This window comes from Primulina eburnea, chromosome 10, assembly GCF_022965805.1.
Source record: "Primulina eburnea isolate SZY01 chromosome 10, ASM2296580v1, whole genome shotgun sequence".
In the NCBI taxonomy this organism is placed as follows: Eukaryota; Viridiplantae; Streptophyta; class Magnoliopsida; order Lamiales; family Gesneriaceae; genus Primulina; species Primulina eburnea.
The window spans coordinates 35,371,190-35,390,171 of record NC_133110.1 but is presented as its reverse complement, the minus strand read 5'-3'; the positions used below and the strand labels follow the sequence as shown (position 1 = coordinate 35,390,171).

At 30.1% G+C, this 18,982-nt stretch overlaps 1 protein-coding gene across 1 annotated transcript; it reads right to left on the bottom strand.

Annotated features, from left to right (window-relative positions):
• Nucleotides 1–8,170: 8,170 nt before the first annotated feature.
• Nucleotides 8,171–10,422, bottom strand: LOC140803374 (heavy metal-associated isoprenylated plant protein 7-like). The gene is made up of 5 exons (XM_073159236.1): nt 10,270–10,422; nt 9,928–10,168; nt 9,586–9,785; nt 9,389–9,476; nt 8,171–9,016 (listed from the first exon to the last, which is right to left on the bottom strand). Exons 1-5 carry the CDS (start codon nt 10,276–10,278, stop codon nt 8,556–8,558), a joined length of 999 nt encoding a protein of 332 aa, XP_073015337.1. The 5' UTR covers nt 10,279–10,422; the 3' UTR covers nt 8,171–8,555.
• Nucleotides 10,423–18,982: the final 8,560 nt, after the last annotated feature.

Sequence of the window (18,982 nt, the reverse complement as noted above, 5' to 3'; positions counted from 1 at the left end):
ACTGCGGGTCTAGAAAAGTCATTTTGGGCGGAAGCAGTCAAAACCGCTTGTTATATTATCAATAGTTCTCCTTCAGTGGCGATTGATCTGAAGACTCCGATGGAGATGTGGACCGGGAAGCCGACAGATTATTCTCATTTGCATACATTTGGAAGTCCGGTGTACGTTCTGTACAATGAGCAAGAAAGATCAAAGTTGGATTCGAAATCCAGAAAATGTATCTTCTTGGGTTATGCTGATGGAGTAAAGGAGTTTCGCTTGTGGGATCCTAATGTTCACAAGCTTGTCATCAGCAGGGATGTTATCTTCGAGGAAGATAAAGTAAAGGGAGACAAAGGCACACAGAATTCAGAAACTACTATTTTTCAGGTAGAAAATAAGACAGACGAAGGTCAAGTTTCTTGTGAAGCAGTACCAGAGCACGAAGAACAAGAACAAGTTGAGTCTGAGGTTTCCAATGTGAGGCAGTCAACTCGAGACAGAAGACCACCAGGTCGGCTTTCAGATTATGTCACTGAAAGCAACATTGCATATTGTCTATTATCAGAAGATGGTGAGCCATCGAGTTTCTACGAGGCTACTCAAAGCTCGGATGTATCTTTATGGATGATAGCAATGCAAGAAGAGTTGGAGGCATTAGACAGAAAAAACTTGGGATCTTGTTACACTACCACAAGGGAGGAAAGCCATTGGAAACAGATGGATCTATAAGATCAAGCGTGATGGCAATAACCAAGTGGAGCGATATCGTGCTAGATTGGTGGTAAAAGGGTATGCTCAGAAAGAAGGCATCGACTTCAATGAGATATTTTCTCTGTGGTTCGGCTTACAACAGTCAGAGTAGTGTTGGCATTGTGTGCGGTGTTTGACCTACATCTAGAACAGCTAGATGTGAAAACGGCATTTCTTCATGGAGATCTTGAAGAAGAAATCTATATGCTCCAGCCAGAAGGTTTTGCAGAAATAGACAAAGAGAACTTGGTTTGCAGGTTGAAGAAATCTCTGTACGGTCTCAAACAGCCGCCGAGGTGTTGGTACAAGAGATTTGATTCCTATATCATGTGCCTTGGATACAACAGACTGAGTGCAGACCCTTGTACGTATTTCAAGAGGTCTGGTGATGATTATATCATTTTGCTGTTGTATGTGGACGACATGTTGGTAGCAGGCCCCAACAAAGATCAGGTCCAAGGATTGAAGGCAGAGTTGGCTAGGGAATTTGATATGAAGGACTTGGGACCAGCAAACAAGATTCTAGGGATGCAAGTTCACCGAGACAGAAGTAACAGAAAGATTTGGCTTTCCCAGAAAAATTATTTGAAGAAAGTCTTGCAACGCTTCAACATGCAAGATAGTAAGCCAATTTCGACCCCTCTTCCTGTTAACTTCAAGTTATCCTCCGAGATGTGTCCTAGCAGTGAAGCAGAGAGGATGGAGATGTCTCGAGTACCGTATGCATCAGCAGTGGGAAGTTTGATGTTCGCTATGATCTGTACAAGACCGGACATTGCTCAAGCAGTGGGAGCAGTTAGTCGGTATATGGTGAATCCTGGAAGAGAGCATTGGAGCACTGTTAAGAGGATCCTTCGATACATTAAGGGTACCTCGAATGCTGCATTATGTTATAGAGGATCGGATTTTACACTCATGGGCTATGTCGATTCAGATTATGCAGGTGATCCTGATAAGAGAAAATCTACTACTGGTTATGTGTTTACACTTGCAGGAGGAGCAGTAAGCTGGGTTTCAAAACTGCAGACAGTTGTGGCGTTATCAACAACAGAGGCAGAATACATGGCAGCTACTCAAGCTTGCAAGGAGGCAATATGGATTAAAAGGTTATTGGAGGAGATCGGGCACAAACAAGAGAATGTTCCTTTGTTTTGTGACAGTCAGAGTGCCTTGCACATCGCAAGGAATCCAGCCTTTCATTCCAGGACGAAACACATTGGAGTACAATTTCATTTTGTGCGAGAAGTAGTAGAGGAAGGAAGCGTGGATATGCAGAAGATCCATACGAAGGACAACATGGCTGATTTTCTGACCAAGCCAGTGAACATTGAAAAGTTTGAGTGGTGTAGATCCTCAAGTGGCCTAGCAGAAACGTAAGCAGCAGGGAATGACAAAATTGAAAGGATGTGTGGAGATGTGTTTGATTCTCAATCAAATCTCCAAATGGGAGAAATGTCGGCAGGAAACTCAAGTGGGAAGGGGGGACCAAATCAAAGAAAGCAGCTGGAATAAAAACGTGGGCTGCCAGTTTGATTGAATTTCGAGGAAAGTTTGAATACGCGTTTTTAACGCGTGTTCATACTGACAGGAGGCTCTATAAATAGAGCTCCCCCCTTTCATTCTGAAATCATCCCTTCTTCGAGTTTTCTCTCATCTTATAAGCATTTGAGTGCTTAGTTCTATAATATTTGTGAGGTGTTTTGTTCTCCTGTATTAAGAGAGTGCGTGTTCTCTTTGGAAACACAGTGAGTGAGTTGTACACCACAAAATATTATAGTGGAAATTCTTTTCATCTTGCCCGTGGTTTTTACCCTAATAATTTTTAGGGGTTTTCCACGTAAATCTCGGTGTCCAGTTTATTCTTTATTCTCGACTTTTATTATCTCAAATTCCGCAGTGGGACCAACATACAAGAAATTGAGTTCAAGTTTAACATTAATCCACATGCAAAAAATTAAGAGAAAACACTTTTTTTACCAACACAAGGTTCCAAGTACATATAGATTCATTTACTATTGTTGTTGTTATTGTTATCTTCTGTTATATCTGATTAACATTGTTTCTTGAAAAAGCAAGCATATGTGTTCGATTGCTCCATTAGCTTGGTTTCCCAAGATTTTGCAGTGTACGTTGATGCGGGTCATTGATTTCACGTAATGAAAAGTTGACGTTTTTAGAGTTTATTTTTAAAAATTTCCATTTTTATGAGTTATTTAATCTATTAGTTGAATTAATATAATTAAAATTATAATAAATACTAAAAATATTTTTCACACTTATCTCGTACTAAACTCGCTTAAACTTGTAAAGTTTGAAACTTGCTCGCGACGATACCTTGCTTTCATGCTTATTAGATCTTGCTTAAAATAGTTAATGTTGGATTGCAGAAACACTACTAATTATGATTTTGATGATAAAAAATCTTGTTATTGTGTTGCTTATTTATTTCATTTATTAAGCAATTGGTATATTTGTCGAGTTAGAAGTTTTGAGAAACTGAAACTTAAATTTAATCAAATTAAAAATCTGAAGAGCTAAAATGTTTCGATGATATTTCGTAGTTCGGTGATGCAAATAACCAACAACCAAAGCTGCTGAATCGAAAACAAAAATTTCTACAAGCTATATTTCTGATCTATTAGGCTTATCGATTGTTATCTAGGCAATATTACGGTCGAAAGATCAAGCTGAATATGGTTGAAGCAGGAATCAGCTTAACATAATCAGTTATGATATTTTGGCCAGCTAGAATAGCCCGGTTATCAAAATGAAATGATTCAACATACATTACAAAGCTAAGACGGTAGAAGTCTAAATTAGAGTTTAAGCAAGATAAAAACGATGCTAGTTCCGTACTGAATAAAGAAAAAGTTACATCTTACATGCAGTTTTGTATTTCAACTTATCTATCTCAAATAATCTCGAAATCGAGTGATTTTTTATTCTATTAAAAGATAAGAGAAAGAGCCGTAACATTTATGTTTATCACTTTGTCCAAAAATCCCTGAATCAAGAAATCTAATATAGAATCCTAGCTGAAATTAAGCTTAGTTGGACTCAACCAACCCAAATCAGTTGAATTGAATCCAACAAAAGTAAAAATCAGCAAGGCTCGAGAAAAGTAGTCAAGAAGGCGAATATGATAGTTTCAATGTCATATTTCATACAAAACTTTTCCAAACGGTCATATTCTTGTATTTAGCGTTAATATCATTTTTTGAGGCTATAAATACAACATCTTGAATATCAAACAAGAGCTTATGATAGAGATTTAAAGTATGTGAGAATGAAAGCAAACGCGAGAAAAGAGTGCAAGGATATATTTGAGAAACATACGCTAAAATAAATTAAAACCTCACATATAGAATCACTCACACATATACATGAGAGTTGAACTTCAAATAATAGTTGAACGATAGCCTTTACACAAAGACGTAGAATATTGTGTTTATAGTCTTTGCATAAAAGTCTTTAAACATTATTCAGGTTGTGAGGTTATGGCCTAAAATCGAGAGTGTGCTCGAAGTTTCGATTAGGCAAGAGATAAGCTTTAAGTCGAAGTGGGTTTGTACAAGAAATTGTACCAATCAAAATCTTCTGGTAAATATCTTCTTAATGGAAAAATGAGTGACATATGAGTTGTTAATTTTCAAACACCTATAAACAAGTTTGTGCATATTTACTTTAATGCATTTAATTATTGTTGATGTTTTGGTAGCAATCTTGAAAATTTGTGTGTTATTTCAAATATCAAAATATTGGATAAATGATTGGTAAAATGTTACAATCAAAATAATTTTTACATTCAAATTCTATATCTTTTAATTTTTTTCCAAAATTTTAATAGTTTTTAGAGGGTTTATTTTGAGTATCTTCTACTTTGTTTGAAAACGAAACTCAATTTAATTTTTCGGTGTTCATTATTTCAAGAACCGATCTATTGTAACTAAACTATTGTCCCCTACTATATATATATATATATATATATATATATATATATATATATATATATATATATATATATATATATATATATATATATATTGTTTAATAATTTTTATTTAAATAATAATCTAAGGTATTAAATATTTCTATGTAAAATCATAAACATCAAGTATATAAGAATATGTTTTTGCATAATCAAGAAGATTTTTTTTAAGTACTTGTATTTTAAATAGAAAATTAAAGGATGCGCCTGTCCGTGACCGATACAAAAGAAAAAATTAGTAGCCAATAAAGGCAAATCCAATTCAATGAAAACACTAGTGATTGTTTTATTTAATTTAATAATTTTTTTCGAACAATTTATTTGAAAAAAATAACTTCTTTAAATTGGGAAATAATTATTATGTTTAGTTTTATCTTTTATAAAACCTGTTGTAGCAGTCATATTATATGATTTTTGTTCAATATATTTGTAAAGTTTAAACTATATGATGTAGTCCTACACTAATTTATAGGAATAGTGTCAAATTAAATAAAAAGTAACTACTTAAAAAACTAAGAAACTTTGTTTTTACACACAAAAAAAAAAAAATTAACATGGGGTGACCATATTATTTTTCTATTAAAATCTACTATGAGTAAGAACTAGAATAATATAAACGAACTGTGTGGTTTTTGTTTTTGGCAAAAATTTGTGTGAGACGATCTCACGGATCGTATTTTGTGAGGCTATATCTTATTTGAGTCATCTATGACAAAATATTTCTTCTTATGCTAAGAGTATTATTTTTTATCGTAAATATCGGTAGAATTGACTCGTCTCACAGATAAAAATTCGTGAGACCGTCTCACAAGAGACCTACTCTTCGTTGTTTCATTTTATAATATACAATTTCATTTTATCATTTTATATTAACACTTCATTAATATTATACGAACAGATAATATGTACATGTATCCAGATTATTTTATTAAATGCAAAAACCATGGCCATATATATAGTACATTACGCATCATCACACAATAATGTCCTAACCCCACGCACTCACGTAGGCTCCAAAAGCTATGAAATAATAGAGAATGGTCCAAACTATACAAAATATTCGAGATTTTGTGCAGTAAAACCAATTCCAACCAGCTGACAAAAAATGTGGTCCAAATCCATTTGTGAAATCCTAAATGACATTCACTAATTTTAAATGATTGATTTTTTTTTATTAAAAAGAAAAAACAAATTACATTCTCAAGTTAAAAACAAGTGGCCAATTTGTCCCTTTCCATGATAGAGATGATATTCATCAATTTAAATTTTGTAAAGTTTTAAATTCCCAATAAAATCCTTAACATTGACCTCCAGCAAAAAGGATGTCAAATATTATTGTAACGATCATGGGCTATCTCGATCTTGGTCATTGGACTCCTTCGGAAGCCTTGTCCCATCTTGGGTTCTCACTGAGATCATTTCTCTCACAGATTTTCCCATGCGTCATTACTCATAGAACTGATTGCCAAGTATTATTTTGCACATTCAAATGTATTTGTTATTTTTTCTTCATCATTTTTGTTAAGGGGGAGTACTTCATTAAGAATGAATTTGGGGCTCGAGTGCAAACTATGAAAAATAGTCAACAGTTTGATTTGGAAATGAGCAAGAATTTTGAATTCTTCTTATGTTTTCGAGCCTTCTTTTCCTTGAAGGTGGAATTCAATTTCTCTGTTTCATTTCATCCCGTCTGTCGACCAAGTCTTTCATTTTTGTTCGATGGAACGGTGATTCGAGTTTGAGTTTTTCACCATAAAGAATAAAAATGAGGAGAATGAAAAAATAAGCTTAGAACAAACTCCTCTCTTTTCAAGTGTCAAGTCTTTCACTCGAATTCGATAACTTTTGTTTTAAAAAAACAAATATTATGATCATCGAAAAACATATATCTAATCATCGAACAAAATTTATTTTTTTATTCGATTTTCTTGAAAGAGTTCATTTTTTTTTTAAATTCAGAAGACTAAATATTGATGGCAAATCATCAAGAATGCCTTTGAGAAAATTTTAAAAGCCGTATTATTCCATATATATTACATATAAAAGTTCACAATCATTGAATCTATAATAATTATGATATATGATGAATGAATGAGTCTATAATTTCATCATAATTTATGTCAAACTAATTTTTTGAAAAAAAATATTATTTGTTGCTTAATTTTCCCATCACCTACACCCTTTTTCGTATTATTTAAGAAAAAATTATTCACTTTGACAGATAAAATAGGACACCAACGATATTCGATGTGACAGTCAAACAGAAAAATCTTACACTTTGAGTAGTGATATTTAAAGATTTTAATGGATATTAGTAATATTTATTTTTTACAAATTTTTTACAAATTTTCGGTGATTGGATCAGATTTAGACAAATCGAAGCTGGTCGACGAGCAATGACACGAAATGCACGCTGTGGGGGAATTATTTGATTATTTCTCCTAATAATTCTATGCAAAATTCCTTTTTTGGACGCAACAATAATTTGTATCCCATTTAAATCATTTCAAGTTAATACAGTTCTATATTATTTTAAATATATTTTAGATAATAATATCCATGCGACATTTTTTGAAATCCCCAAGCTCTACCTGATTAATTATATTAATTTGATATTAGCAGATGGGTAGATATTTATCGAATAAATAGATAATAATATTTATAAAAAAACTCACAATACCAGAATCTGGTTCGATAATACTCAACAAATAGGATAATACATAACATGAAAAAGCAGTAAAAGCACCCAGATCCAACCCCACTTCAAAATTCAATTATTAGCAATTATTATCATATTTCAGGTACAATATACAATCTCTTTTTAAAAATAAAAAAAATTTATATGAGACGATCTCACATATCGTATTTTGTAATATATATATCTTATTTGGGTCATTCATGAAAAATATAACTTTTTATGCTAAGAATATTACTTTTTATTATGAATATCGATATGATTGATTCATGTCACAGATAAAGATTCATAAAACTATCTCACAAAAAACATATTCTAAAAAAAATTATATTTCTTAGATTAAAGAAGATAATATTATAATTTTGTAATCAAACTATATAGTATCAAAATAGTTAAAACAATTTATTAATCTATCAAATATTATAGAGAATTTAAGACATAACTTGAAGTCTATAATATCAACTGTTCCCCATAACTATAACCTATGATAATTATATAACTTAAATATTTTAAATTATAAATGACTCAAATACCACCAAGTTTTCATCTTCCAAAAATTATACTTAATGATAATCGTTAAGAGATACTGCAACTCAACATCACGTTTCAATCGCTCAAAAAACTATAGCTCATGATAATTATACAACTCAAATATTTTAAATCAATAATAAATCTATTGTGAGACAATCTACTGATCTTTATATTTGAGACAGATCAACCGTATCAATACTTACAATAAAAAATAACTCTTAGCATAAAAAATAATAATTTTTCATAGATGACTCAAGTAGGATATCCACTTTATAAAATACGACTCGTGAGACTGTTTCATGCAAATTTTTTACTTAAACCAAATGGATAGCTATCTTATAAACAAAGGTACAAAACCAAATTAAAATATTATACCACGTCATAAGTATGTGACAAATTATATTATAATTTATGATATAAAAACAAAAAACACAAAAAAAGAAGGTACAAAATCATTGCAGAACTCTAAGCTATAGATGGATACCCCAGACAGGGCCACATGAAGAGAAGCAGAACAAAGAGATGGAGACCAGTGAAATTAGGCAAATGGACATTTCTCCATCATGTGCCCACTGCATTCCCCCTTCTACCCCTCCCCCTCCCCCCTATTTACATCACACTACATGCGTTCGGATTCTCGTCGCTGAACATCTGCGGCGGATATGCCTGCAATTCATGAACATGCATCTGAGGGTAAACCTGGTAATTCTGCAGGTACTGGTAGTTGTTGTAGTATTCATTCCTCCTCATCTCCAGCTTGGAGTCATCCGCCTCCGCCACAAGAACCACCGGAGCCGGCGCCGGTGGCTCCCCGACGCCGGACGGTGCGGCGTGATTCTTTTCTTTGCCGCCTTCTTCGCCTTTCTTCGCTTCTTTTTTCTCTCCTTCCTCTGTTTTCTTATCCTCTTTCCCTTCCTTTTTCACCTCTTCCTTCTTCTCCGGCTCCGTTTTGATGATCACGGCGTGTTTTCCGGTCCGTTTGTGGATGTAATCGGCGAGCTTTTCGGGTTCGATTGCGCCTTTTACGAGTACTTGCGAGCTCTTGAGGTCTGGTTCTACACTCTCAACTCCTATACACTCGAGAAGCAACTCAATTCAATGATATATATTTTACATTGTAAGAAATTAAATAATTATTACATTACACCTGTAAAGCCCAGATTCCGAGTGATATATATATAATGAATTAAATGGGAATAAAAAAATAGTCAATAAAGAAGGTCTAGATTGACCTTAGTTTGAATGAATTCAAACAAAACATAAAGAATATACAGTTCTCACAATTCAAGAATTAAGGAATCACATGAAAAATCTATACTAAATTTAGAGAATGAAGAAAAGTTGAAAAGGGTAGCAAAAAAATCATATCTTGAAAACAAAAATGTTAAAACCAAATGATAAATATACATATATATATATATATATATATACACACACACCACCTTTCATTTTCTGAATCCGCTTCTTGATTTCTTGTGCGCAAGCTTCACAGTGCATGTAAACTCCCAACACCACTGTCATCACAGGTAGCTGCACCAAGAAATATATATATATATATATATATTAAAGGATCAAATATTGTTTTTTTTTGGTGAAATATATATATAATTTTCTTGAAAATAGATAATAAATAACGAACCTCCTCCTTTTTCTCTTCAACTTTGACCACCTCTTTTTCTTCAGGTTTCTTGGCTTCTTCAGGCTTTGGGATTGGAGAAATAAGCTCCACGAGGCGGTGGCTCTTCTTCTGGACCCTCTCCAAAACCTTCAATGGATCTGCTTTCTCGCCTCTCACGATCACTTTACTGCTCCTGGAATCTGTTACCACCTCCTCCACACCTGCGAAAACCCAGTAAAAATCCATTAAAAAAACGAAACAATCAAGCTAAAATCACAAATCAAGAAATGGGTTTTACAGAATTTGATGACATAAAGACAAAAATCCCAGAAAAGAAGGCTTGGATCTGGTTTCGTTCATTACCTTCGAAGCCTTTGAGACAGCGGCGGACTTTCCTAGCACACCCCTCGCAATGCATGTACACCTTCAACACAATCTCACGCGGCGGAGGAGGCGCCGGCGGCGCCAGCTCCGCCGCCTTAGGCCCCTCAGGTTTCTTATCATCTTTCTTCCCGTCGGCAGCTGGTTTCTCAGCCTTGGGGGCTTCCTCTTTATTCTCCTCCTCCACCTTCTTCGCAGCTTCCTGCGGCTTCTTCGCCTCTTCCTGCAAAAAAACACCAGAAAATACATAAATAAATCAAAACAACCAAAATTAATCAAGAAAAAATAACGAAAAAAATTGTGGGAAAGGAAAGAGAATGAGACCTCTCCCATTGGGTTAATCTCCGGTGAAGAAACGGATGATAGATTCAGAGATACTCAAGTAAAAAACAGAAGAAGAAACACGTAGAGACACCTTGGATTGGGTGTTCTTCAAACAGAAGTGTGATTAGTATAGAGATATAGATATATACAAAGAGAGGCAGTGAACCGAGACAGCGTGGCTTGTTTTATAGTAAGTGTGGCACGTGCAGTGAAATACTTACGAGAAAATTCGTGTCATCAATTTTTTTTACAGAAGAAAATTCTATTTTGGGAAAATAAATTATTTTTTTTCTTGTTTCTAATTTTTGTTCTCGAAATTACATAGAAACTCGTTTTTGTATAAAATTATATATTAATTTGTTGCTTTTTTTAATAATAAAGTGTACAAGTTAGGTTATTCATAAAATATAAAATCAAATTTTATATCAAATCCATGAATTAGTTTTCCAAAAAAATGAAATTATACATAAAATTTAATTTTAGACATTGAAAACTTATTATCCCACTAAAATAGACACAAGCATGCATCAATAATATCTGGCTATAAAAATTCCATTGATTTCACATTATAACATAGGAAATCAAACATAGGTTTGCTGTGAAACGTGACAAAAACACGGATATTTTATTTAGATTTTAAAAAAATTATTTTTTTATATTAAAACATTTTTTTTTGTTATAAATATGATTATGATTGATTTGTTATCAGCTTTTTATTTAGATTATGATCAAATAATTATCTTTGCTTGGATAACGATCTACAAGTAGTGTTTGAGTTGTCTTACGATTTAAATTATATCGTTATTGTTTCGAGATATTAAATATGTATTTTGTATATTAAAAAAATTGGGTTATATAAAAAGATTATAAATTTAAAGATTTTCATTATAATTAATCGATTATAATTAATAAAGTAGGATAGTACTATTTGTTATTTTTATAATTTATTATAGTGTACTATAATATTTTTTCATTTTGTTGACTGGACTAATATGATCATTTTGCAAGCAAACCGTAATATTAATAAACAAATTAGTGAGTTAATTGTTTTTAAATTAAATGGAAACAACATTAATTATTAATTATTGGCCTTCAGAGAACAAAATAATATAATTATATTAATAATTAATATATAATGCGCCTATCAAAGCAGGTGCCAAGAAAAGAGAAGGTACAGCTTGTTGCGTTTCATAGAGCTTTACATGTAATTTACATATGATCTATTTAAATTTTTGAAAGAATAATGTGAGACGATTTTATAAGTCAATTTTGTGAGACGATCTTCTATTTGAGTTACTTATAAAAAATATTATTTTTATGTCAATAACATTATTTTTTATTATAAACATAGGCAGGATTGACCAGTTTCATGAATAAAAATCCGTGAAACCGTATTACAAGAGACTTAATTTTAATTTTTTAATATATAATACATAAGAATGTTTGTTAGATGTGTGATTGATTTATAAATATAAAAAATATATATTAATCTCACATGTCTAACATTCCACCACCAAGACATTTTGAAAGTATACTTATTTTCATTATTCAAATCTTTGACAATTCAGCAATTGTGCCGTCTATAGGATTTCATATAATTTGGATACGTTATTTTGGGATAATAAATCCGCAATCTGAGATATGTTTAAAAGTTGTGCATATTTTAAATATCGATAATATTTCCGTGTCGAATATAAAAATAAATAAAATTGTATTTTTTGTTATGTATTTTTACGTTTCTTCAATTTTATATATTGTGTTTTTTTAATTTCATCTTACTCTGATGAGTAGGTCTCTTATGAGACAATCCAACGAATCTTTATCTGTGATACGGGTCAACCCTATCGATATTCACAATAAAAAGTAATATTTTTAGCATAAAAAGTAATATTTTTTCATGGATGACCCAAATAAGAGATTTGTCTCACAAAATATGACTTGTGAGACTGTCTACACAAATTTTTGTCTAAAAAATATTGTTTTTTGTGATTTATTCTTTTCCTAATTGGTAGCAAAGTGGCGATTTTGTGGCGTCAACATAACTCCAATGTGTGCACTAGTACCACATTCATAGCCTCGAGGAAGAAATACTAAAACTCACAAAAGTTGAATGCATAATTAAGATTGATATTTGATAATATGAAATATCAAAATCACAGGATGACGTCCAAAACCACCAAAGTAAAATATATATTACTAAAATATAATTTTTTTGCGTAAAATTAATTGTAAAGTGATTGATAAAGTTATGTAATTTTCCAGATTAAATACTGACAATGTTCTTAGTTTTGACTAATATTATAGAAATTACTTTTTATAAACACTAATAATTCTTCTTCTTCCTTTTTTCAGTTAATTTCTTATTTCTTCACGCACATAAACGACAAAGGGTCAATAATTAAAGAGCAAATGATCGATGAATATTTATCTTAATAGTTAAATATATGTTTAATCTTTGTCAGATTGATTATTTTTTTGTATCCTCTTACTAACGGTTGGATATAATAATTATCCATGTTGGATTGAGCAATCGAAACATTGTGTTTGACATATTGTACGTTTAAAAAAAATTAAATTGCATTATTATTACTAAATATAGTTTTTATAGTTTTTAGTGAAGTGAAAAACAATCGCTCTTACAATTGATATCAAATCCAATGTCACAAATTTGATTCTCATTGATTGCAAGGAATACAATTATTGAGATAAATATTATTAGGTGCAATATTTATTAGTACTAAAGAGAGCAATCGAAACTTGGTACTTGAGCAACAGTATAATTTAAAAAGATTAGAGTTGTACTGTTATTATGAGTTATAGCTTTTGGTAAAGTGACAAACATTCAGTCCTACGATGACCCCAAAAAAAATTTCTCCCTGGGCTCACATGTAATTTTTCGGATGAAATTCAATACAAAACATTGAAAATCTGGAACAAATATATGATATTTCAGGAGTAAATATTTTAGATATGATACTAATGTATGATTTTTTAATACCCAAACATGTGTTACAAATTTTGATATATTCGGTTGAAAATTCTATACAGACCCTTGAAAATCTTGTATTAATATATGATATTCGAGTATTAAATGTCTCATATATAAGCACAATCTACACAAATATATGATTTTTTAGTACACAAACATATATAACAAATTTTTGTATTAGTGACACGATTTTTACTGATGAAAATTTGTAAATTTTTTTAAACATATAGTATTAATATATAATATTTTAGTATATTTCAGATCGGGTGCTAATATATATTTCAGTATAAACTATTTCAGATCGTGTACTAATATATTTTATTTGAACACACAAATAAGTTAAATAAGTATTGATATTGATATAATTGATCCAATTTTATAATCAAAATTTTATCTTTTGTAGTAAACTAATTTTTTATACTATATATATATATATATATATATATATATATATATATATATATATATATATGTTTTAAATTTAAAAAATTTTGTATTTTTCGAAAAAATAATTATGATCTATAGAGTACGAAAATATTATTTTTATGAATTAGAGATGGAAGTGAAAATTTTGATTTGACGAAAATTGAACAAAATATTTAATTATGACGTTGAGGGAAGTTATTGAAAAATCCCCAATCAAAAAATTTCTTTGGCTTCACTCCCTACCCACAAAATTGTGGTACTATGTCATACAAAATGTGGTACATTTCATGTGGAAATGTGATACATTTCATGTGGAAATGTGGTACTAAAAAAGAACCTAGGGACTGAACACAAAAAAAAATGGCGGCTGGAGACTGAACCCAAATTTCTCGATTTAAAAACATCTATCACATAATTAAATGTGACATTGACAACTCCCCCACAGTCCATGTGGGGTCGAATGCCCGACAACTTTTTATTATTCCATTTGGGAAAATTACTATAACCTAAAATCACAATAAGAAATTTCCATTTAAAAACACTATTTATTTATTTAATTTTTCAATAATAAAGCCTCATCAAATCACAACCTTTTTTACCCCCTAAAAAGTAAAATGTCCTTGGTAAAAAAAAAAACAAACTCATAGAAAATATATTATTTTTTATGTTAAAGTTATTGTTTTTCATTCAAAATATAAATAGTATCGATTCGTATCATGTATATAAATCTGTGAAACCGTCTAACATGAAACATATCGACACGTATATTCATTAAGTGATGTTAGATTTCGAGTTAGGAAAAATTATAGATGTTTGTAATAAATATTTGTATAGTACTTTTGGGTGGTTTCTCATAAATATTATTTTCCCGTATAACATAAATTCATTGCAATTAAGGATTTAACTGCCTCCCTCGTGGCTGTGGATATTTGGCTGAGGGCCCTCCAAATATGAATGATTTGGAAGAAAATTAAATGTTTCATTTAATGTGTAACTTCATCTTTTTTGTTTTACCTTTCATATCATTGTTATTATAAATATTATCTACCTACCAATTGCCTTTTAGACACACAAAAATCGCATTTTTGATTCTGTGTATTCCTTTTTTTTACGACTGATAGTTCTCAATATTGTCAAATTTCAGTTTTAATTTGTTATTTTTGTAGTTGATGTGAAACTGAAGTTTGTAACGTCACATCAACACAATTTAAAAAATCTAAAAATTACCCTCAAATCGAAAAATAAAAGATCAAGAGAAATTTGATGATATAGATTACAGAAATTGTAAAAAATCAACCGTAATGATTAAAATTTCAATTTTTCTTTTCTAGATGTATTACATGCTATTTAAAAATAGAACAACATCTATTTATATTTATCAAAAAGTAACCAACACAATAGTTTTTAAAAATTATAACATTTCATCCAAAAATTAACGAGTGAGTCTCATGCGTTACCGTCTCACGGATCTTACTCTATGAGACATGTCAACCCTACCGATATTCACAATAAAAAGTAATAGTCTTTACATAAAAAATAATACTTTTTCATTGATGACTTAAATAATAGACCCGTCTCACAAATATGACACGTGAGACCGTCTCACACAAGTTTTTGCCAAAATTAATTGTAACATTATTTTATACATTTAACAGGACAAAAAAAAAACTATTGTAAGATTCTTTTAGTTAGTATATAGTATAAAGAAATTATGACGTTGTTTAACTTTCTCTAAAATGCCATTAAAAGATGGACTACGATTGCTTGAAGTGGGCATTTATAAGTGGTTAAATTAAGTTTAATTTTCCTTAAAAACGTGAGGTGGTAGGATACCTTTGATTTAAAATAATATTTTACAGGAGCCCGAAGAATGGATATTTCTGAGAGTTTCCTCTGGAGGATCCGTTTCGTTTTGATTCGGAACGTATCCAAACCAAAACAAAAATATAATTTTTTTTGAGACGAGTTAACTTTGTTAATAATTACATTATAATTAAATTAACAAGTAATATATTTGATATTAAAAATAACATTTTTTTTCATGAGTGACTCAATAGAAGATTCATTTCATAAAATTGACTCGTGAGATCGTAGCGATTTTTCTTAAAAAATTCATATCAGATACTGATTAATATGGGTAAACTTCAGTTTCGTTGTGTACACAAAATATTGATATATTATATGATTTTTTATAATTTTTTTGTTGAAAAAATCCAACGTTTGTGAACCAACCAAATTTACAAGTGGAGAAAGGTTGACACAGGAAATCCATTCTCCTTTGGAATCATTGTCACCAATTGAAAATAAAGTAAAATTGGTATCACAATGCATCTAAGAGATAAGCATTCATTGTCACAAATTTTGAATATTTTTTTTTTAACATACAAGATAAAATTACATCAATTCCATGTAAATTTCTAGGTCGGATCAAATTATATATATATATATATATATATATATATATATATATTTGTGTGTGTGTTAAAGAAAAAGGCAAAAACTTGTTAAGACGATCTCACGGGTCGTATTTTGTGAGACATATCTCTTATTTGGGTCATCCATGAAAAAATATTACTTTTTATGGTAAGATTATTACTTTTATTGTGAATATCAGTAGTATTGACTCGTCTCACAGATAAAGATTCGTGAGACCGTCTCACAAGAAACATACTCTAAAGAAAATGCACCCAATCTAAGGTAATTATTCTTGATATATATTTTACATCTACTTTATTTCTCCGAAATATCATTCAAATATAAAAACAGTACTTGTTTTAATTATAAAAAAAAAGATAAATTAAAAAGGTCATGAATGAGAATTTAATTTTAAACATTGAGTGAAAATGCTTGTTCATTTATATTTTACATTGAAATTTATAATATGTAAAAGTTATATTTTGTATCAAACTATAATTTATACACACACATATGTAAAAGTTATATTTTGTATCAAACTATAATTTATACACACACATTCACTACTATATATATATATATATATTAAATTTGCGTTAAATTAAACTTATATTATGAAATGACTTTAGCTTAAAATATATGTGACATGATATGAATAATATAAAATGTCACACCAAATATCATATATCAATTAGGATAAATCAAATTCGATGGGGGCTTTTAAAATTAGAAATGATTTAGAATTTGACATAATACATAGCCAATTTTTGTTTTTGCTTTTTCCTTTCTAAAATACCATAGGTATCCGTTGAGATCGGATTTTTCTACGGACGACAATATGACGCTGACATGAGATCGATCACACGCTACATTGTGCATCATCGTATCAACTCTTCATACGAAAGATGATTTAAAACGTTAAAATCTAAAAGTATTAAATTAAGATTTAATTTTAACAACATAAACGACAAAAATTGTATAAGAAAAACATTTAAAGATGATATCGATATGGTTCAAAGATATAAATAACAATGAATAAAGTAAAATGTATTGGATTTTAATCAAAGATTGTACCAAGTAAAGTAATATTAATGAGGAGATATAAAAAGACGATAAAGTTGGTTACCCTTTATGTACTAACGATTGATATTATTAAATACAACCTTATCAAGTTTTTACAATTATTAATGTGACATCGAAATGTGGGATTAGACAAGGAATCCCAACATTTAATTCTATCAACGAGCAAAACTAATATATTATTTGGAGTCGATGAAATATGATAGTTTTGATAGATAGTTCTGCATTATGATTTTCGGTAAAATAACAAACAATATTTATTCAATTGATTTGTACATAATGCAAAAAGTGAAATAACTTAGAGGGAGATTGCTAAGAAACAATAATTTTTCATAATAGACGAACGATCGAAACGTGATATTTGAGCTTATGCATTTGAGTTATAGGCAAAAATTTGTGTAAGACGGTATTACGAGTCGTATTTTGTGAAACAGATCTCTTATTTGGGTCATCAATGAAAAATATTCATTTTTATGCTAAAAATATTACTTTTTATTTTGAATATCGGTAGGGTTGACCCGTCTCACAGATAAAGATTCGTGAAACCATCTAACAAGAGACCTACTCTGAGTTATATTGTTATAAACACCAACTCGAATCCTACGATTTTTTTGATTCATACATTTTTTCAATTGCTGTACTAACATATGTTTCGTCTCATATATCATTTTATTATATGTTGATATAAAATATGAAAGGACAACACAAATATTAAAAAAATATTTTTTCCAAAAAGTAAATTTAAAAAGTAAGGTTAAAATAAGTCACAGCATGGAACCTTGGACGATCATTATAAATGTATTGATAACATAATTTGAGTTGAAAGAAAGAGGTGATATCTCCCTTTAATTATTAGCCTTATAGAATGGAAAGCCACAATGTGATATTATTTAATTTTTCAATTTATTGTCACATTATTCGATTCCATTCATTTTTTTCCATGAAAATCATAATATAAAATTTGAAAAATGTCTATAAAAGTAAATAATGTAAACCATCGATCCATCATGCATGCACTATTCTTCTCAAATGATATAGTTTTTAATAGATAAATGTCTATCAGATCTAGTTATGAAAATCTTAAAATATTTATTTTATATTAGGGGTATAGTTTTATAACACGATATTTTGAACTCGAGATATCGTCATTTTATTGAGACAACGTACCCATGGCTAGTAGAAGATTTAATTTTACAGTATATTACTTATGTGACAAAGATGTGGATTGCATATACACAAGAAACTTTTAAATATTTATAGATTGTACAATTATTAAACTATTTTCTAATTTTTTTCAAATATTTTTTGTCAGTTGTCTATTAAAATATTAAATAACAAGAACTATAGGACTGCCTCAAGTGGGCTAAGCCCATTTATACCATATCTTAGCCTACTTATTACTACTACTAATGGGCCTTAAGTTTACCAAACTGAAGTCGAAGTTAAACAAGATTTGTCTAAATACAAAAAAAAAATAGGTCTAATCCCACTTAAAATCTCATTAAGCCAAAAAATTTATTTATACTAAATTGAATGAAGTAGATTAATTATTTTATAATCTAGAAAATCAAAACACTTTTATATAGCTTCATAAATTTTAAAATTGAGAAAAAAACTTAAATAATTACTTTATTTCATTGAGTTGGTTTCTTTGTGAGATGGTCTCACGAATTTTTATATGTGAGATGGGTCAATCCTACAAATATTCACAATAAAAAGTAATACTCTTACGCAGCATTTGGTTTACCTGATAAAGTATGATTGTTTAATTTTGTCCCTCATGATCCAATGCTTGGTTCGTTT

Bases quoted from the DNA above. Each gene is read 5' to 3' on its own strand.
- LOC140803374 (XM_073159236.1), bottom strand. The intron at 9,477-9,585 runs GTTCGTTATTTA...TTCTTGGTGCAG, and splicing joins TTGAAGAGAAAAAGGAGGAG to CTACCTGTGATGACAGTGGT. The intron at 9,017-9,388 runs GTGGTGTGTGTG...TCGAGTGTATAG, and splicing joins GCGGATTCAGAAAATGAAAG to GAGTTGAGAGTGTAGAACCA.